Source organism: Cornus florida, unplaced genomic scaffold, assembly GCF_030987335.1.
Source record: "Cornus florida cultivar Cherokee Brave unplaced genomic scaffold, ASM3098733v1 CherokeeBrave_3.0.0_Hap2_Chr08, whole genome shotgun sequence".
NCBI lineage: Eukaryota > Viridiplantae > Streptophyta > Magnoliopsida > Cornales > Cornaceae > Cornus > Cornus florida.
Genome location: NW_026775578.1, coordinates 76,148,886 through 76,171,322, shown reverse-complemented (window position 1 = coordinate 76,171,322; position 22,437 = coordinate 76,148,886). Strand labels below are relative to the sequence as shown.

General features: G+C 35.3%; 1 protein-coding gene and 2 long non-coding RNA genes across 3 annotated transcripts; 1 reads left to right on the top strand and 2 right to left on the bottom strand.

Annotated features, from left to right (window-relative positions):
• Window positions 1–2,447: 2,447 nt before the first annotated feature.
• LOC132270481 (putative pentatricopeptide repeat-containing protein At1g12700, mitochondrial) lies at window positions 2,448–18,839 on the bottom strand. The gene is made up of 5 exons (XM_059771663.1): window positions 17,324–18,839; window positions 17,180–17,215; window positions 5,206–5,371; window positions 4,670–4,848; window positions 2,448–2,485 (listed from the first exon to the last, which is right to left on the bottom strand). Exons 1-5 carry the CDS (start codon window positions 18,837–18,839, stop codon window positions 2,448–2,450), a joined length of 1,935 nt encoding a protein of 644 aa, XP_059627646.1.
• On the top strand, window positions 8,241–11,360 carry LOC132268147 (uncharacterized). The gene is made up of 3 exons (XR_009469238.1): window positions 8,241–8,424; window positions 8,498–8,701; window positions 10,921–11,360. It is a non-coding gene; the product is annotated as an uncharacterized LOC132268147 (long non-coding RNA).
• Window positions 18,840–19,052: 213 nt separating the features above from the next.
• LOC132268695 (uncharacterized) lies at window positions 19,053–20,505 on the bottom strand. The gene is made up of 2 exons (XR_009469343.1): window positions 20,234–20,505; window positions 19,053–19,313 (listed from the first exon to the last, which is right to left on the bottom strand). It is a non-coding gene; the product is annotated as an uncharacterized LOC132268695 (long non-coding RNA).
• Between the last annotated feature and the right edge of the window lie 1,932 nt (window positions 20,506–22,437).

The following is a 22,437-nucleotide window of genomic DNA, read 5'->3' as shown; positions in this document are numbered from 1 at the left end:
TCAAACTTATGGCATAGATTATCAGGAGACTTTTGCCCCTGTTGCCAAGATAAATACCATCTGTGTATTATTTTTTGTTGCTGCAATTCAATCTTGGCCTTTATTTCAGTTAGATGTCAAGAATGCCTTTCTCAATGGTGATTTACAGGAGGAGGTGTACATGGTTCTTCCTCTGGGCTTTCGTTCTCCTGCTCATTCTGGTATGGTATGTCATTTTCGTCGTTCTCTGTATGGCCTCAAGCAGTCTCCTCGAGCTTAGTCTGATCGTTTTGGCATTGCTATGCTCAAATTTGGTTTCCATCAAAGTGCAGCTGATCATACCTTATTTTTACGTCATTCAGGCGGTAAGACAGTTGCTCTTATTGTGTATGTTGATGATATTGGTCTTACTGACGATGATACTACTGGAATTGATGAGGTTAAGAGCTATCTTGGCCGTCAGTTTGATATTAAGGATCTTGGTCCCCTACTGTACTTCTTGGGCATTGAGGTGGCTTGCTCCAAGACTGGCATTTTCATCTCTTAATGCAAGTATGTTCTTGACTTGCTTTTTGCTTCTGGTCAGCCTGGTGCTCATCCTGCTGATACTCCGGTTGAGCAGAATCATCGGTTGGCTGATTCTGAGGGGGAGTTGTTGTCAGATATTGGTCAGTATCAACGACTTGTGGGGAAGCTCATCTATTTATCCATGACTCGACCTGACATTGTTTATGCCGTGAGTGTTGTGAGTCAATTCATGCACTCTCCTCGTGCCCCTCACCTTGATGCAGTTATTCGGATCCTTCGCTACTTAAAAGGGTGTCCAGGCCGTGGTATTTTGTTTGCCAATCCTGGTCACTTACGTGTTGAGGTTGGACAGATGCTGATTATGCAGGATCAATTTTAGATAAGAGGTCTACTTCAGGTTATTGTACCACTATTGGTGGTAACTTGGTTACTTGGCGCAGTAAGAAGCAGGATGTTGTCTCTCGATCCAGTGCAGAGGCAGAGTGTTGGGCTATGGCTCTTGGGGTTGGTGAGTTGCTTTGGCTGAAAACCTTGATGACAGACTTGTGCCTTCCAGTGTCGCTTCTATTCTCACTCTACTGCGACAACAAGTCTGCCATTAGCATAGCAGCAAATCCCATTCAGCATGACAGGACTAAGCATATAGAGGTGGACCGTCACTTCATTCGAGAGAAGATCATCTCTGGTCAAATTTGCACTCCATTTGTCACAAGCTCTCAACAGCTTGCAGACATTCTTACAAAGGGCATCAGCAAGATTGTGTTTGAGAATGTATTGTCCAAGTTGGGCGTTTCAGATATCCACGCACCAACTTGAGGGGGAGTGTTAGCATATATGATACCACGATTTATGGTATGACTTACCATAATAGTAGAGATTTGACTACGCTATAGAATATGCCATAAAATATGCTTTAGAATAAGTTGTGATTTGATTTTGATTTGATTTAGTTTCCTTTCTTGTAATATGAGCAAGTGCTCATTTTATCTATAAATACTAGAGTTGTTAATGAGTAATTCATATCATTCAAGCCTTTATGCAATTCTCTCCTTTCTCTTCTTTTTATATATTTCTACTCAAAGGCAGAGATGATAAGCACAAAGTCTTTGGTAAATTTCAAAGCTTAGAAACTCGTATCTCTTTGGGGCCATTGAAACACCATTCCCATATGCTTCAGCAACAATCAGTTTCATACAAATCCCTCCAGTATTCTTCTTAAGTTCCCTAACGTCACTCAACTCAGGTTCTCTCCTTCGTACTTCTCATGGAACAACAATTTTGCCCCTAAAACATGAAGAAGACACACTAATGCAAGCATCAATAAGCCATACATACAGCACACTGCAAGGCCAACAAATATGAATCTTCCACCTAACATAAGAGAACCCAATAGAGATCATATAAACTTATTGAGCATCTCCAAAACTGACTGATCCAATCCACTATTATTTGATAAATCCAACAAAAGGCTCGCAGTACCTGAATCGGCACAAAACCCCTTCTCAACCATTTCTTGAAGAAGTTGCATTGCCATTAACGTCTCATTGTTTCGAAGAAATCCTTGCACAATTATATTGTAAGTGCAACCATCTGGTGACCAACCATTCCCTTGTATTTTCTTAAACAACATGTTTGCTTCGCTTAACAACCCTTCCTGATCCATTGATCATAATACTATATATGGAAACATTAGGTTGAAACCTTTTGGAAGGAAGACTATAAAAGAGTTCCCTTGCATCTTTAATGCATCCAGCTCTGCACATACCATCAATGAGGATGTTGTAAACCATAATATCAGGATGCAGTCCACATTCTTCAATGTCTTGAAACAAGTTCATTGCCTCGGCCAGACATTGGTTCTTACACAATCCATCTAACAAAGTACGAAATGTTATAAAATTAGGATGTTGGCCATGGGTTCGCATCTCATTCAAAAGTTGTTACGCAACTACAGGTTTTCCTGCACGGTAGAAACCACCTATAAGAGTAGTGTAAGTAACATTATTAGGAACCAATCCCATCCGAGAAATTTCGTGAAAAAATCTAAGAGCATCATCCATTCTTTGCTTCGTACAATATCCATAAATTAAAATGGTATAGCTATGAATACTAGGGGAACAACCCCTACCAAACATCAAATCAAATATCTTCTTTGCCTCATGAAATTTGCTTTGCAAACAATAACCGTCCATCAATGAATTGTAAGTGACTACATCAGGCTGCTCACCTCTTTGAATCATCAATTCAACTATTTCTACTGCTTCTTCAAGCTTCCCTTCCTTATGTTAGACCAAGAGGGGGAGGGGGTGAATTGGTCTAAGTAAATTCTCTCTGTTTTTCAAGCAGACTTAAAAATCAAAACATATTCAAGAGAACAAGAACAACATAAGCACGCCACAACACAAGATTTACAAGGAAACCCTCTCAATAGGGAAAACCTTGGTTCTTGGCCTCTGCCAATAAAAAATCCACTAGCTGCAAGTACTTTGTTACACACTCAACTGTCTCACTCTCCGTACACACCTTGTACCAGTCAAGACACTAGTTTCACAACCAATACTCACACACTAGCTCACCAATGTGCACACATGCACTCCCCATGTCCTAGGCAACCTAGCTTGGACACCAAAGCTCTTAACAGTTTAATCAACAATGGGGTGAGGTATCAAAGCCCCACAACCATTTACCAGAGGTGTCAATACACCAATTACAACATATTACAACTGCACCACAAGATAAGATTGATACACAGCTTTAAGTACGTTCAATGAGAAACTCTAGTAAACTCTTCTCTGCACTTGAAGGATACAACTGTCAATTCACAATGCAGCTTCAACTGATAATCACACTAGGTTCCCACAGTCTTGGTTTAGCTCAAAAAACTTGCTCAAATAAGAATTGGACAATGAATAGCAAGTTCCTTCAACAATTCAGCTCAATTAAAATCTTCATTCAATTCTGAGGGTATTTCAGTCAACTTACAGAATATCTCCACTAAGGGCCCCTTTTTCTGTCTTCACAGCTTTATAAACTCAGAACACACTTGCTCAAATGATGTACACAATAATCAAAGCAAGATAGAACAATGTCATCCTTAAAACAGTTTATATTTTGTAAATGAGATTCATCTGTCAGCAACACAATACTCAACCAATGTAGCTCCTCTGTTCAGTTCAAACCTCAGCAATATTTGCTCCCAAACTTTACTTTATACTTGATCAACACATTAGATTCAAGAACAAAGCAAGTTACAACAGATTAGTACACAATTTAGGAGATTACAATACACAGCAGACTATTTTAGGCTGAAAACAACACCACCACAATTTTAAGGGTAAACCTGGAATTTTGAATTTGCTCAGGACTTGTTCAGCTTCTTACACTCTTGTTTACGCTTTATATTCATGTTCAAATGAAGATTTCAGTGATAGAAACATGATGTCTGTTTATCAGTTCTCAAATCTCAGTCAACAAGGTTAAAACCCTAGTGAGGATTGGTTTTTAAGGTCAATACTCAAAACAGCCAATTTCCTGAGTTGAATCCTACTTTAATAGCTTCAGACTATCAATTAAATCATGCTCAGTAGTTAGCTTCAAGGTCCTCAATTAGACAAATCAACACATCACCACAGCAGCTATTACACCATAAAATACTCAAATAACAGGCTCTGAAGTAACTTATTCTGCAGTTATGTGTATTTGAGTTAATACCTGGCTTTAGCAGATGTAAATAGGAGTATTGAGCATGCTTCAACCTTCACTTAACTTCACTAGCTTTTAGAACCAGACTTGACCCTCCAAAACAGCCTTTGACAGCCCTTTAAACCTTAGCAACACTCAATTCTCAGCAAATCTTCAAGAGTTTTTTCACACACAGTATTTTCTGAGATTTATACTTAGCTTACATAGATAAATCACTGCTAAAAAATAAACATTTAGCACTTCTTCATGTTTTTCTCAAGAACAACCTCTTTTTTGTATAGAGAATGAATTTTCAGGCCTTAAACCTAGCTGCAGCTGTAGCATTGATTTTTATATTCAAACCAATGATGATGCAGCCCTAAAATCAATGAATAGGATTGAGCTGAGGACCTCCAATCCATGAGGAGAGCAAATCTGACATTGTAGAGGTGACAATACCTTTATACCCTTGCCAACTCACCTTTTGGCTTGCAGCTGACAGCATTGTTAGTCCTCAAATATATATATGTAAATACACCAGCTGCAATATTACACTCACACACTATGTAGCTATCAATACACTCTCTCATAAGGACCACAACACTCCACGTGCCCATACCTGGTAGCCTCTTTACAAAATTACCAAAAACCCCTTTTACACTACACATGTCAAGCATATAAAAGACAACCCTTAAAAACCTGATTCTATTGTGATGTGTATTCTTTAGAGAACAAAGCCTTCTTCCAAAATGTTGTGCACACCATAACACCTTTGAGGATCACTGTGAAGTTACATAAATGCCCCTGATCATGCCACTTTGCAGGTATACCAGAATTTGCTTATTCTTTAGCTTGAGAAGAATAAAGCTGTTAGTACAATTATAATGAAGCATTGTTGGCCATAGTACTTTTAAGATTGCCCCCAGAAGATAGATAGTACATCCCTTTTGTGTCATTAAAAGAGCAAACTTTAGGATAGCTATCAATAATAGCAAACAATAGCAAACAATAGCAAACCTCAAGATAGCTATCAACACCTTACAAAGTGCATTCACCAATATAGTGAAGGTTCTTACATTCGGTTTGATTTTTTGGTTCACCATTTCATTCAATAATCTTGTAGCCTCTTTCCACTGGTTTGAATTGCATAGGCAAAGGATTAAGTTGTTGTAAGTGATAACATCTGGCGAAATGCCATTATGTATCATTTGTAAAAAGTCAAAAGCCTCAGCTACCAGTCTATCCTTTCAAAGACTGTCAATGATCATACTATAATGAAAAACATCAGCTACCCAATTTCTCTCTTCCATCTTATTAACCAACTCAATAGCCACTCTAGTGTTCCCCGTTTTGCACAAACCATCTATAATCTTTCCGCAAGTAACTGTATGAGGTTGAAATCCTTTTGCCCCCATGTCATTAAACAACTTTACTCCCTGACCTATTTTATCCTCTCTACAAAGTCCCCTCATCAAAGTGGTGAGCATTGTATAGTCCACTTCATAACCAAGCTTCAAAGATCGAGCCAAAACAGAGAAACCCAAATCGACCCAATTCAATGGCAGTAACTGTTTGCACAATTTTCGGCTCTTGAGAAGTGCGGGCGTGCTAGAGTCCTTGACCCGAACTCAGGGTATGAGCCGAACCATATTCCCCATGTTGGATTAGTCCTGAAAATTGGTTAGGCGACTGTGAGGAGGCGGGGAAACACCTCATATTGGGTTAGCATTGCCTTGGTAACAAGGACTTAAAATTTCCTCAAATGGTTGATGAAGATGATGCGAAGAGTAAAATGAAGGAGAAAATAATGGTGACAAATTGAACGAATACATCTTGTTGTTAAAACAAAGTGATATTTCATTAGTATCTAATGAAAATACAAAGTACAAACTAGAATGTAACAGAAACTAGAGCATGGGAAATAAAAGTGGAAACATTGATAATCAACTAATACTAAAGAGTAAGACAACGACTACGATAAGTTTACATGAAAGCTGATGAACTAAATAGAAGATGAGTTATAAAACTACACTATGAACTATTGCTAAGAGAAAATAAAAAAGGCCAATGGCCTAAAGGAGATAAGAAATAGAAGCATAATGTTGGTTTTTTCTTTGGGGGGGCCCTCTTACTTATAGTCTTGGTTGGATATTTATAGTGAATTTCTCTCCAAAGCACCAACCATGTTACCATTGCTTGATGTGTGCCATGTCATCACGTTGCTCATTATTCACACTTAGATAAGGAAACTATGAAAGTGTGTTGCCTAAGATTTTGGATTTTCCTTACATTGCATATTAATATTGGTCAAACTAAAAGCTCACTTTTCAACTTTACCCAATTCTTGTAATATCATCATTTGATAGCTACGTAACATATGGGTGTTTCAATATGATAGGGAGTTTCACCAAAATAAAACTAAAAGGTCACCCTTTCATTGTTGTTGGTCCCAAAAATGCAAAAAATAACTTGTATATGAATGTGGGTCAAATTTGGGTGTTAACAGTAACAATTCGTCAAGATGCACACATGGACGGAGCCAATAAAGGCCTGGGGGGGGGGGGGCACGAGTTGGCCAGTAACCTATAACATATGTGGTGATTTAAAAAAAAAATTCCATATATATGAAAAAATTTATATAGTGCTCCCCTCAAATTTGTAGTTCCTAAAATTATATTCTTATTTTTTCTTTATTTTCTCTTTTACTCTCACATTCCTTAAATTTCCTTAGGGGTCCGTTTGGTTAGATAGAAATTGATGGTGGAAAGTAAAAGAAAGGAAAGTGAAGTGAAAGAAAAGAAAATTAGTTTTTTATTATACATTTGGTTAGCAAGAATTTTTTTGAAGAAACTTGTGAGAAAATGTTGTTTAATTAGTTTGGATATTAAGAGAATGAAAGGAAAATGATTTTATATGTCAAAATTACCCTTATGAATTTAATAGTAAAATAATAATATATATGTACAATTAAATAATAATAATATTAGTAAAATAATATATACAATTAAATTGCCCTTATGAATTTTATAATAATAAAAATAGTGATAAAATAATATATATAATTGGATTTATAAATAAATATATATGTCTAGATATGTATGTGTCTTTATATAGTTTTTTTTTTTTTTTTTCTTTGGAAGTTTTCATTTTATATTAGGACTCTGCTATTAGATTAGTTTACTTTGTTTTGTAAGTGTAGCGAAAAATTTTAATTTCAAGAATAAAAGAGTTCTAATTAATTTAGGAGTATTAATTTGGGTAAAAAAAACTCTCCTTTTGTGAGTATGAAGAATCAAAAAGAAACATTTTACACAAAGGTATAAGAGGAAATTAATATATAATGATATAGTGTTTTATAGAGGAAACATTTTGAGGAAAATCAAGCAGTTGCGGGAATATTACTTTCCTGAAAACTTTCCTTTTGACGCTAATCAAACGGCTAAAAATCTTAAAAATTTTCTGTTTCTTTTCCTTTCTCGCTAATTCACGCTAACCAAATTAACCCTAGGAGAAAAAGTCAAAATTTTCTTTTTCAATTGAAACTTTTTAACTATTTTCTATTAACGTTCTTTCATTTTTCTTTCCTCTTATATTTTAATAATTTTCTTCTTCTTTATCTTTTTGAATTTTATAGTTGTTATATATACACATATATATATATATATCCATACTATTTTTTTTTTTTTTGGCAGTGTGCCTCCTCACTTGAAATCCTGGCTCCGTCACTGGATGCACATAGTATAAGCGTCTGGCTCAGCTATTCCTGAGGACTCCATTTGCTTAAGCAAAGAAATCGCAGTGGTGTAATGTTTCATTCTCACAATGGCCACTAACAATTTAGGGTCTGTTTGGAGGCCCATATCTATTATTGTTTTCATGTTTTGATTTCATTTTTTGGCCAATATCATATTTGGAGTGGGCTGATGTGGTATTGAACAGTGTAAAAACATTATGAGATTTGGGCCAAGCCCCATATCAAAGAATTGTTGATATTGGGTGATATGGTATACTATAGCGGCCATATCAACCCAAACCAAAACCATATCAACCCTCATTTAACTTTAGCGGTGATATCAAATAAAAAAAAAATCGCATATCAGAAAACCTGCCATTTTTCATCGTCATTTTCTCTCTCATCGCGCAGCTCCTTTGGAGGCAATTTCATGGGTGACAAGTATTCGACATCCTTTTCCTTACACCTTCGTAGCTTCAAATCTATCAATCCTCCAGTATTTGGTTTCAATCTCAACCCTCTCTCGTTACATTATACATATCTGAACCCTCTCTCATTTTCTCTCTCTTCGCGCAGGTCCTTGGAGGCGATAACATATACGATTCTTCTTCCTTTTCCTTACAACTTCGCGCAGGTCTTCGCACAGGTCGTTGCTAGGCTACAGATCGATCAATCCTTCCGTACTTGGTTTTCAGCTCAATCCTCTCTCTGTTATGTATTTGTGTGACCCGAATCTGAAACCCTAGAGTTCTTCGCAACCACAGATCGACGCTCTTTCAGGTGCTCTTTCCCTCTTTCTCTCTCTCTCTATATATATACAGTAGCAAAATCCAGATTCTTTAAAATGATGAATAACTATAGTTCCATAATTCCATGTATATAGAAATGGGAGTGCATAATTTCATAACTGGATTTTAATTTTATAGCTAAAAAGTAAAGCCTATTTCAGCAACTTATGAAAATTTATAAAGTATCATTCAAACCAAATGTAGTACAATGCATGTATGGATAGACCACAAATGTCGTTTCTTAAGTTTCAAATTATATATTTTGATAGATAAGGAATCAATGTTGAATAGATATTGTTGCATTCTCATAATTCAATTCTATGCTCCAATTGCTTTTCAAATTGTAAAAGGGACATCCTAACAACCAATAATGATGCCAAATCCATTTTTATCTTGATTTTGAAATGCAATCGTTATCAGGTTTTAATCGTGTGTGTGTGTATATATATATATATATTTAAGTCATATTGAAGTGTTTGAAACAAGTTTAAGGTTATGTAATTTTCTGAAAAAAAAGTTTAAAGTTATGTCGATTTAAGTATTCATGTGTATTTCTTTTAAATTTGTTAAAAGGACATTTTAACAACCAATAATGCTGCTTCCAATGTATTTATCTTGATTTTGATAGTCTTTTTTAAGCGCCTGTGTGTGTGTATATATATTTGTACAACATAGATTTTATTTTAAGCCACATTGAAGTTTTTGAAAGAAATTTAAGATTATGGAGATTTATTCATGTGACATCTAAATTTATAGTGTTACCTAGTAAATTTATGAGCTACAACATTTATATATATGTGTGTGTGTTTGTGTGTGTGTGTGTGTTATTGCATCCAATAAGCCCTATTTAATATTTATGATACATTAAAGGGACAGACCAGAGGATGGTTCGTGTAATGAATTTTGAATTTGAATTTGAAGGATTCTTATCACTTATGAAATAGATAGATTATGTGATATATGAATTAATTTTGAATAATTAATTTAAAATTAAATTTTATATCTGATCAAAATTCAAATTCCTTGTATATAGAAACTGCTCCTTCATCATCATTTGATGTAATATCTCTTAATGCGTGATTAACATGGTTTATTACAGACTTGAACTGTCCTCTATTAAAACATGATGGTATGTATCACATGGAATGTCCAATACTAGATAAAATTTCTTTTAGCTGAATTATACCCTAACCACATATGAATATGAGGACAGCATATCTCTCTCTCTCTCTCTCTCTCTCTCTCACACACACATATTTAATGTTGGACCATGTCATTGGGACAAGAGATGACTATCTAGCATAACATCATTGGCTTTCATTAAGTGTCAGCTTAGGAAAGATTAAAAGTGTTAAGAAATTCTTACACACTTTTAGAATAGTATAGATATAGATGAATCAATTAGATAATATTTGATTATTCATGTGAGTATGAATTGAACTAAAATGTACTATTTGTTTTTGGAATTAATTTTCATGTGTTGTATGAATTATTATAGATTCATGAACTCTTTTTATGTGAAAAAAATAATTCAAAAGTGTTAAGAAATTCTTTATAAGCAAATGATAGCGCTATTGAATTATATGATTTGATTTGGTCTAATTCAATTTATCACGTGTTATTTTGTTTTTCTCTAATGTTATTCACATGTTTGGTTTTGCATGAGGTCATTTGTACTCCAAATTTGCAACTTAGCCTGAAAAAAGGTTAGATATAGATGGAGAAGGGGCAATTTTACTTGGATTTGTGGATTAATTTTGCGGGCGGTGTCCCTTATTGAATTGATTGAATGAATTTTGTGAGCAGTGCCCCTTGGGCCCTTGTTGAATTAATTTTGATTAATTTTGTGGACGGTGTCCTTATTGAATTGATTGAATGAATTTTGTGGGCGGTGTCCCTTGTTGAATTAATTTTGTGGGCGGTGTCCATTGTGTTTATTGTGTTAGGAGAAATTTTGTAAATGTCAATTTTTAAGGGGAAATCATGCTGGATTTTCGAAAAAAAAAAAAAACTTTGATTCCAAAAAGGCATGTGGTTGATTTTTTAAACTAGAAATGGATTTTTGTTGTTTCAAGGCTTAGTATAATGCAGCCGTTCCATGGGAAAACCTAACTGTGCTTTATATTTTACTACTATAGGTAATGTCTTGCTTTGGAGTGTAAATTCATTTTTTTCTTTTTTCCTAATGCTTCCTTATATCCTTTTTTGCAGAATCATAAACTATTGTCAACCCAGTACTATGTAATCCATATATGCTCTTGGAAGAACTGGCACTACATCGAAGGACATGGCAATAAGTTGTGGGCAGTGGCACCAGTGGGATTTATAGGAATTATTCTCCAGTTTCTGCAACTCCAGGAAGCTAGTGATCTCTAAGTTAATCAAATGGAGGCCTATGCAAGTATAAAGAAGTGTGTGTGCATTTTATGGAATGAATTTTAGTGATCTTCAGTTGTGTGTACATTTTATGTTAGTATAATGAAGTGTGTGTGTACTCACATACTATTTTTAAGGAAATTCTTGCTCTCTATGTGCAAGTATATATGTGAATGGTGCAACAACAATTTATTAAGTTTGTGATGTACAAAAAAAACTTGTGGTTTAGTGTGTTATTTATGATTGATTAAAATCTTACAAAATATTTTCAAGTACTTGTTTGAATGGCAAAATTTTTTCTAGCAAGTTGTTTGGTTATCAAAATAAATACTCAAGAAAAGGGGAAATGGTCTCATGAGTTAACAATAAAAATATAGCACTTTCAAGGATCTCCTACAGAAAATTTCAAACTAATCTCAGAAGTAAACCAATTCACAAGCTTCAATGACCACCAAACCTTAACTTTGACCAATTCAAGAACATCAACGTATGACCACCAAACCTTAGCTTTGACCAATTTAAGAACATCAACGTTTTGGCTTTGCTTCTTGTTAGTTTCAACTACAAGGATCTCTCTCTCTCATTCATAATTAATTTATATAATATATATGTTAGTTTCAATTACAAGGATCTCTCTCTCTCATTGAAAGATTATTACAAAGTTAGATTTGTAGTTTAGTTGTAGGTTCTCATGTATATGCCTCATAAACATCCCACATGATCTTATTTATACATGTAAATTTATTCATAATTTTTTTCCCAACTCTTTTTAATGTTTTGATAATATATATATATTTTTAAACAAATTATCTCAAATCATAAAGAAAAATGGACTATTATACATATAAACTTTATAATTGTATTCATATATATAATTATTCAAAACAAAAAACAAAACAGTTTTTACTAAACAGGTATCTTGTTATTGATTCAGAATTTTTTATAACAAAACTAAACTTCCAAACGTGTTTTGTTTTCACATTCCTTAAAATGCATGACATTACCAAACGCGTTTTCATATTTTTGATATACAATTATTAAAATAAAACAGTCGTTACTAAATATGGTTTCGATTTCTACTAAAAACATACCAATACTAAAACAATTATTTTCATATCATATCAAACCATAACATATATCGCAATTCAAACGGGCCCAGTGAAATGCACAATTGAAGGAAGAGGTCGCGTTTGAGACATTTCATCAAACACTGCCAGTGCATCGTCAAGGTTAGTGAAATCAACTCCCGTTTGATTTCTCAGAAACTTCATAAACCGACTTCGACTACTCATACCGTGAGGGTTTTGATCTTGATCAGTTTGGGAATGAAATGAAGCCCTCAAATTGTCGTTAGCAAATGGATAATCAATGAAGAAAAAAAGACAATACTTATAGAGAAGTTGTACCTTTCTGGAGAGTGAAAGCACTTCTTTTCATTTCTTTTCATATTTAAAACTTGTGGAGACAATTACACTTCTTTTCATCCTCTCTGTGTGTGTTTGTGTGTAAAAACAAGTCACCTGAAGGCTGAAGCTGGTTGGCTATTTTGTTGTTTTCCATCTAAAACTTCATTTGTTAGAAATTTAGAAGGAGTAGCGAGTCAAAAATAATTTCGGACATTCTTTAATTTTATTTAGCCTCTAATATTGGCGCTCCAAATATCCTAGGACTCTACTTTTCTCTTCTCCTAGAATCAAATTACAAAAAATTCCAAAACCTAAATTTTTTTAAAAAGTTTATATTTTTTAATTTCATTAATACCTTTCGAATTGCAATTTTATTTAGGCCGCTAATATTTGTGCTCCAAGTCTAGGGCTCCATTTTCTTTTCTTCACAAGTTACAAAACCAAAAATTCTTAAAAAATATTATATTTTTTAATTCCATTATTATCATCTCTGAACACTTCTGTTGAATTTTATTTTTTCTTTTCTCTCTCATGTTCCTTCATCCCTCTCTCACGTTCTCTTCGTAAATGACTAGATCGATGAATCGTGGTGTTCCTAGTGTTTTTATTTTTTTATTTTTTTTTATTTTTTTTTTGGTGTAAATTCTGGTACCTCAAACAAAATTGGGTAATAATAGCATTTAAAAAGAACTATATATTGTGAGTTTGGGGACTTTTTTACAATTTCATTTTAAAAGAAAGGATGAACGTCTGAGTACCTGGAGTGTCAATATCATTAAAATAATAAAATTTAAAGAAAATAATAATTGAATTGGGTGGTAGTACACCATAAATATAAATTAATTGACCATTAGAATTAGTATTATACTATCAACTTATTCAGTTAGTTAAAGAGTGATGGTAATGGACAATTTTAAAGTAGACACAATTCATTACATATACAAATTATCATGATTTCCAGATCACTATCAAACTTATTCCAATTTTAAGAATTTTAGGTTCCCTATTCAATTATCCAATCTAATTCAAAATTCAGCCAATGGACATTACATTAATGGTAGGACAGAGTTGAGTTTGAAGGTCACTAACTTAATTTGTTAGTTCAAATTTTTTATGGTGTAATTAAACATCCGTAATCACTAACTTAATTTATTAGTTCATATTTTTTATGGTGTAATTAAACAACCGTAATCACTAACTTAATTTATTAGTTCATACTTCTTATATAGATGTCCGCCAATTGAGTCTAATTTTTGCATTTCTTAAAATTTCTTGGGAAAGCATGGTAGGTGAATTGGTACATTTTGATTTAAATTATTAATTGAATAGTGAAAAATAATAATTGAATATAAATTATTAATAAATTTAGAGCTGAAACAAGTTCTATAGTGACACTAATAACATGTTTCAAAGTGAGCTCAAAATGCAATTTTTTTTGTTTGTTTTAGCAAGGTAAAGGCGTAAAGCAAACAAACACCCGTGTGCACATTGCCCCCACTTGGGACTTGAACCCTCACCTTTTGGGAGGAGAGGATGGTTGTTGGTTAGCCAGTGGTGATTGGAATGTTGTGAGATTCCATGATGGACCTGGTGACTGAAGGTACATATAGACAAAATTTGGAATTGGCTATTTCCAATGAAGAAATATTGGTTGCTCAGAAATCTAGAGTAACATGTGTGCAGGATGTTGAAGCATTTTTTTCAGCTGCTCCAAACACACAAAAGGCTGGATGCTTTTCAAGTTGCCTCAGGCCTTACAGGTAACAAGGAAAAAATATCCCTCTTCTTCTCAAAGGGTGTTAGAAGAAAAAGGAGTATTTTGAACATCTTCCAGTTCAGGCAAGGAGTCTTTCCTCTTAAATACCTTGGCCTATCTCTGCATTGTGTGGGATTGAAGAGAATTCACTGCACTGATCTAATCGATAAGGTGGATTCCAGACTAAATGCTTTTGACCAACAAAAACCTCTCCTTAGCTGGTAGAAGTGAGCTCATCAAATCTGCGGTAACTCCCACAATCTCCTATTGGTGCTCAGTGTTTCATCTTCCTATTGCTACACTGCATTCCATTCAAAATCTCCTATTGCTGCTCAGTGTTTCATCTTCCTGTTGCTACACTGCATTCCATTCAAAAGAAAGTTAAAAGATTCTTGTGGGGTGGAACGGATCTGGTCAGAAGATCTCATTATCTGCAATGGGATAGGGTATGTAAACCTAAGGCTGAAGGTGGGTTTGGCATCAGAAAGATTAGTGATGTTCAGAAGGCATTCTCCTGCTGTCATGTGTGGGACTTGTTACTCAGAAAAGATAAAATCTGGATCTCATGGTTCTACTCTAGGTACATCAGAGGGTCTTCTTATTGGCTGGCCATTTCTTCATCATATCACTCTACAACTTGGAAACACTTAGTCTCTGTCAGAGAGGTAATGCAGAAGCATGTTACCTATAAAATCTCTTCTGGTGATTCAATCAGCTTGTTTAATGATACTTAGTGTGATGGTGGCACTCTCCTACAAAAATTTGGACACAGGTGTGTGAGACAATTCCAATTTCCCAGAAATGCCTCTCTGAATGTGATTGATTTATTAACAATGGGTCTTGGCAACTAGATTTCTGAGCTCCAACATGCACCAAGCTCAGAGTGTCATTACCTCAATACAGTTGCACAATGATACGGAATGCCTGTATTGACGAATTTGGTGTTGATTCTCATAGGTCCAACTTGAGCAGGATGGTATTCTCAGCTGCCATCTGGGCTTTATGGGGGGAGAGGAACTATAGGCTACACCAAGGGATCCAAATGTCTGCTCAGGAGGTTATTCTTTACATGATGCAGCAGCTTATTTTTTCGTAAGCAGCTTATTCTTTACATGAAAGACCTCCTCAACCTTATCTTCTCTCTGCATTGGAAATGGGTTTTCTCTACTACATGTGTGAGGCTTGTAATGTAATGTGAGGGTATGCCCTTACTTTCTTCATGTACTCCTCTTGAAGAAATGGATAAAGAGAGTGAATCACCAACAGGAATGGTTGCAACAATAGATCCATGATTACTAATCTCGTTGAGTATACTATAAACACGACATGCATAACAATATGAATTTTGAATGTGTGAATGAAATTGAAAATAACCAACTTGTGATATATACTAGTACAGATGATATTTATATTTGTTGCTAATTGTAGACTATTGATGATATTTATGTGTTGTTTAGCTAACATGGTCGATTTATCATACTTGGTAACATACGGTGAGGAAAAAATACATGTTTATAAATGAATGAATATAATCTGATTTTTTTATTTGAAAACATTAAAAATTCAGCATAAAAACGACAAAAGTATACATTGTTCAAGATATTGAATGTCTTTTATGGAAAATATGGATTTGCATTGGCAAGATTGGCCAGGTTGGCTTCTTGATGTATTTCAAGAGGATTTATCCACCTCTGCTTCTTAATATACATACATATGTGTTGTTCTGATTAGGCAAAAAAAAAAAAAAAAAAAACATTCATATTAACATATTATCATGAGAACTTTTATTTGTTGACTCTAATATATAATTTTCCAATCTTCTTCACGATCAGCATAGTTAGGAGATCATTAAGATTGTCCAGATCCAAATCAAGTGCTTCTAATATGTTAAAATTTTCCATCATCATCATCATTTTTATCCTTACATAAATGAGATTGTCCAACATTAATTTTGGACGTCAATGTATTTCTTTGTGCTGCTTCCCAACCACTTCAATTTTGTGTACATGAAGAACTACAGATTAGCTCAATACACAAATAACATGTTTTATAACACTGGAAGACAATATCCACAATAGCCATACCATACTCCTAGGAAAACAAAACAAAACAATTAATATAGATATTAAAAATTTATCAAAATTTTAAAAATACAAATAAAATTCGAATACAAACTAACCGATGATATGTTTCCAACATTGTCATTGTTGTAAGGGTTCTTTGACACGGTAAAGTTTAACCTCACTAATAAAATTTGAATACAAACTTACCGGATGAATGTTTTCAATATTGTCATTGTTATAAGGGTTGGATACAGACCAAAGGAGGCATCAACTCTTCCAGAAACTCACTCTACCTTACAGACCAAAGGAGGAATCCTTTGCAAGCTAAGAGATTGGAATCAGATATTGTGTCAGTGCAATGGGTAAATCAGAACAATTTGAAGGAAAGTGAAGATGCAACAAAAATCTTTGATGGATTCGAAAGTGTTGGTAATGAGAATAAGTCTATTAACATCAAGCAATTAAGAGGAAAAGTAAGTACAGCATACCCTCATTGTACAAAGTGTAAACAAAATGGGAAAATGAAGTTGATGAGGTACCATTCTTGAAACATCCTGACAGACAAAGGCAGAGATGATAAGCACACAGTCTTTGGTAAATTTCAAAGCTTGGAAACTCGTATCTCTTTGGGGTCATTGAAACACCATTCCCATCTGCTTCAGCAGCAACTTTGCTATCTTCAGATTCACCTAGCCACCTTCCTTATCCCATCTAGTCAATCGGTTACATACAAATCCCTCCAGCATTCTCCTTTAGTTCCCCAACATCACCCAACTCAGGGTCCCTCCTTCGAACTTCTCATGGAACAACAATTTCACCCCCAAAACATGTAGAAGACACTGATACAAGCATCAATAGGCCATACATACAGCACACTGCAAGGCCAACAACTATGAATCTTCCACCTAACATAAGAGAACCCAATAGAGATCATAGAAACTTATTGAGCATCTCCAAAACTGACTGATCTAATCCACTATTATTTGATAAATCCAATAAAAGGCTCACAATACATGAATCGGGAGAGAACCCCTTCTCAACCATTTCTTGAAGAAGTTGCATTGCCATTAACGTCTCATTGTTTTGAAGAAATCCCTGCACAATTATATTGTAAGTGCGACCATTGGGTGAGCAACCACTCCCTTCCATTTTCCTGAGCAACATGTTTGCTTCAGTTAACAACCCTTCCTTACAAAGTCCATTGATCATAATACTATACGTGTGAACATTAGGTTGCAACCTTTTGGAAGGAAGACTATAAAAGAGTTCCTTTGCATCTTTAATGCTTCCAGCTCTGCAAATACCATCAATGAGGATGCTGTTAACCACGATATTAGGATGCAGTCCACTTTCTTCCATGTCTTTAAACAAGGTCATTGCCTCAGCCAGACATTGGTTCTTACACAATCCATCTAACAAAGTACTGTATGTTATAACATTAGGATGTTGGCCACAGGCTCGCATCTCATTTAAAAGTTGTTGCGCAACTAGAGGTTTTCCTGCACGGCAGAAACCACCTATAAGAGTGGTGTAAGTAACAGTATTAGGAACCAATCCCATCCGGGAAATTTTGTGAAAAATTCTGAGAGCGTCATCCATTCTTTGCTTCTTACAATATCCATTAATCAAGATGTTATAGCTTTGAATACTAGGGGAACAACCCCTACCAACCATCGAATCAAATATCTTCTTTGCCTCATGAAATTTGCTTAGCAAACGATAACCGTCCATCAGTGCACTGTAAGTGACTGTATTAGGCTCCACACCTCTTTGAATCATCACTTCAACTATTTCAACTGCTTCTGCAACCTTCCCTTCCTTACAAATTGCATCCACCAATATATTGAAAGTTACTAGATTCGGTTTGATTTTTTCATTCACCATTTCATTCAACAATTTGGTAGCCTCTTTCCACTGGTTTGAATTGCATAGGCCATGGATTAATGAGGTGTAAGTAATAACATTTGGCGAAATGCCTTTATGGATCATTTTCGAAAAGAAGTTAAAGGCCTCAGCTACCAATCTGTCCTTACAAAGACCGTCAATGATCATGCTATAAATGGTGACACTGGTTTCCCAATTTCTCTCTTCCATCTTCTTAACCAACTCAATAGCCGCGCTAGTGCTCCCCGTTTTGCACAAACCATCTATAATCGTTCTGCAAGTAACTATATTAAGTTGAAATCCTTTTGCCCCCATGTCATTAAACAACTCTACTACCTGACCTATTTTATCCTCCCTACAGAGTCCCCTCATCAAAGTGGTGAGCATTGTGCTGTTCACTTCATAACCAAGCTTCAAAGTGCTTCCCAAAACAGAGAAAGCCAAATCGACACGATTCATGTGGCAGTAACAATTGAGCAAGATGGCTAGAGTATAAGCATCTGGCTCAGCTATTCCAGAGGACTCCAATTGCTTAAGCAAAGAGATAGCAGTGATGTAATGTTTCATTCTCACAATGGCCCCTAACAATTTAGTGAAATGCACAATTGAAGGAAGAGGTTGCATTTGAGACATTTCATCAAACATTGCCAGTGCATCACTAAGGTGTAACGACTCGAATAAATACCAAAATAATAATAAAAATCTATAAAAATTTCGGCATGACTTTCGTAGAAAATGTCCCTCAACAACCTGTAGAAATACAAAAATAAATGCAATGGTCTCACTGGGCCTTAAATCTAACTTATCCTGTCCCAACGCACAATTCAAATATTATACTACATTCTCAAAATGGTTACATACATATAAAAGTCCCGTTCTTCCATCTCATCCAAACATGGAACCCACTTAAGTTACATCAAATTACAGTCCATAAAATGTAGCTAGAATTAAAAGTCCATAGCTTACAACATTATACTAATTAAACTAAAGTGTCACAAGGTAGTTAATATTACATTTACAAAATATTAGAGTCTAATACAAAAGATAACAAAATAGAATGGGTCTTCAAGCTCATCTAAACCTGTGGTGGACCGTCGTCCGCCATCTCTTTTCCATATCCTGAAAAAAATGTTAAAAATAAGAGGGTGAGCATAACTCAGTAGGAAGTGTCTAAGACACACTTCTTATGTTCCCGTGAATCCATGCAATGAATAGATAAAAAGTGAACGGGATCATGTTATCGGGAAACGCACATTCTCAACCACAATAACAAGTATATAACAAATATCAACCAATCACAAATTTACCACGATGTCATGAAGTGCAATGTTATGCAAATGTCACTCCCCATTTCCGAAATAATTCCGTTTCAACAACCAAACCGTTAGTGTAGTCCGACCCAAGGCACCTCCATGGCGTCACGAAAGGAAGGTTGGTTAACTATCCACGACCACAAGGCACCTCCAAGGCGTTGCATCGGGCCTAGTTAACTCAACTACATTCCCTTCTAGACTACACCAACATCACGGACCACTAGGCGCATCCTAGGGGTCCGGTTTTCGCAACACTTTTAGAAAATATTTTCCCCAAAACAATTTTATTTGTTCTAACAATTATTTTTCCCCCTTTCTCTTTCCCAATGGATGCATGAATGCTTCTTGCTTCAAATCATTAATTTAACTATATGTTTTCACACATTTCCATTTACATCATCATCACAATTTAATGAAAATTTCTAAACATTCCTTTCCTTTATTTATTTATTTATTTATAACCATAGCATCCATTTTTCTTCAAGACAATAAATAAATCAATAATCATGGAACATACAACACATCAAACACTAAGCATGCTCATTTACTGTAATGAAAATAGATATGTATATGAACTCAAATAATATAAGGAGCACAATTATCATTGTAATTATAAAGAACTACAACAACAACAAGTTAATTAATTAAAATTTAGCATACTTAGAATCAAATTTAAGGGGAAAAATTCACCAAAGGTCAAGAAATTGTAGATTAGAACACCCCTACCTCAAATTGATGAAAACCCCCAATTTGAGCCCAAGAACCCTAGAATTTTGAACTCTCTAGAGTGCACCAAATGATGATTGGCTCCTATCAAATTAACGGCCTCGAAGAGCTCAACAACTTTGCTTCACAATATTCTACCAAATTCCCAAAGGAAAAAGCAAGATCAAGGTTTGAAGTTGCAAAAAGAAAAAAAAAAATGGAAACTGCCGAGAGCAGTCTGGTTACAGCAAGAGAGAGAGAGAAAGGTGGACTCGTGTAATGACCTTATGACCTTTTGTGTGTTTATAACATGGGTGGGGCCCACTTGCCTTATTTTTTTTAACATTAATTATATATATATACATATATATCACAACATTACATAAGGTTTGTGAACTCAAATCTGAATTGATTTCTGACAGTCTGCATAAATCGGGTTTGACTACCAGTTTGGGAATGAAACGAAGCCATTAAATTGTTGCAAGCAAATGGATAATCAATGCAGAAATTAACACAATGCTTAAGAGAAGTTGCAGACTTACGGATACCTTTATGAAGAGAGACAGCACCACCATATCTACACTTTGAAGAGGCAATAACACTTCTTTTAATCATCTTTCAGCCCTCTCTTTCTCTCTCTTATATATATACGCAGAGTCACACACACATATACACATATACGTCTGTGTATATATAAAAACAAGTCACCTGAAGGTTGTTTGCTATTTTTTTCAGCACCTAAGATTTAATTTGCAATACGAGCAAGGCGAATGTTTAAGCAATATTATATATGTATAAAAATGTACATGACCTTGGGGCCAAGCAGCCCAACAACAGGCGGCCCAAATAGTATGCAACAACAGCAAGGTCCAAGGCCGTGAACACAAGAGTGAACCCGAAACATTGAACCCAAACCCAAACCCAAGCCCCAACCCCAACTAAAACGGTTATTCCTAGATATCAGCATGGAAACAGCCATTGGTAACTGCTAAGTATGTCATTGTACCAGTTATTTTTCGGACCGTCGATCATGAAACGACCTAAAGCAAATGTGTTAAATCTATGTGATTGTAAATAAGTTTTTTTTTTTTTATTTTTTTTTTTTATGTCGCTTTGTGATTTGTCGACACAAATAGTTTCCGGACTATGTACTTGGTTCTCTACATATCAATAGTGCAACTCTTTTATGCGAGAAATTTCTAGATGGTCCTTGTTCTTTGATGGAAATTAAATTCTTCTTCTTAAACTTTCACATTTTTAGATTCTGTCCAACGGCCAAACCCACCTTGTAATTAACCAACCGTAGAATTAGACAAGAATTCACAAATAAGACTTATCATCTACATGACCTATCTTCATTTACAAGATTCATTTCTAAATTAACCACACACAGTCCCGAGTTTCAGACAACCCATATACAACACTAGTTTTACCAAACACATTCAACCCTTCTACTCAATATATATATATAAGCACACTTACTGTTATATACATTAAACTCAAAATCTACCATCATTAAACCAAAAATATATAGAGAGAGCGTATCGGTGGTTGCCGGTGGTTGTAGTGACGGGTAAACATAGAGAGTAGCGATTAAGAGAAGGGTTGATTTTTGGTGGTGCCGTGGCTGGCGGTGGTTAAGGTGATGCTCTCACTGGCTGATTCTACTGCTGAGGGATGGCAATTTGACCCTCCCTGCCCCGCCCCCTTTTTGGCAGTTTTGGGGCACCGTTTTGCTTATACGGGCAGGAATAGTTTCATATAATAAAAATTCGCGCAGGCTTGGTGACGGGGCAGGGGGACGTCGCCCCGTTTAGATAGGTAAATTACTCAAGTACCTTTATTTCAATAGTATATATATTTACCAATATATATTAAGTACCCTATATAACAATATTAAAGTAACAAATGAATTTGATTAAAATGAAAGTTGCAATGGTGAAGAATTGAAGATGAGGGAAAAAAAATAGAGCAAATCTATTTCAACAAAAAATAAATTATAGTCTTAAACAGGGCGGGGTAGGTACCCGCGGGGGTAAAAATGTTAAACGGTTACGGGGATGGGATGGAAAATTCTCCCTTTTTTGAGGTTTTGGGTGGGGACGAGGGCGGGGTTTTTAAACTATTGCGGGGCCGGGGAGGGTACACCTGCCCAAACCCGTCCCCGTTGCCATCCTTAGCAATAATTGAGAGAAGGTGGGGGAGAAGGGTAGGTTTTTTAAATT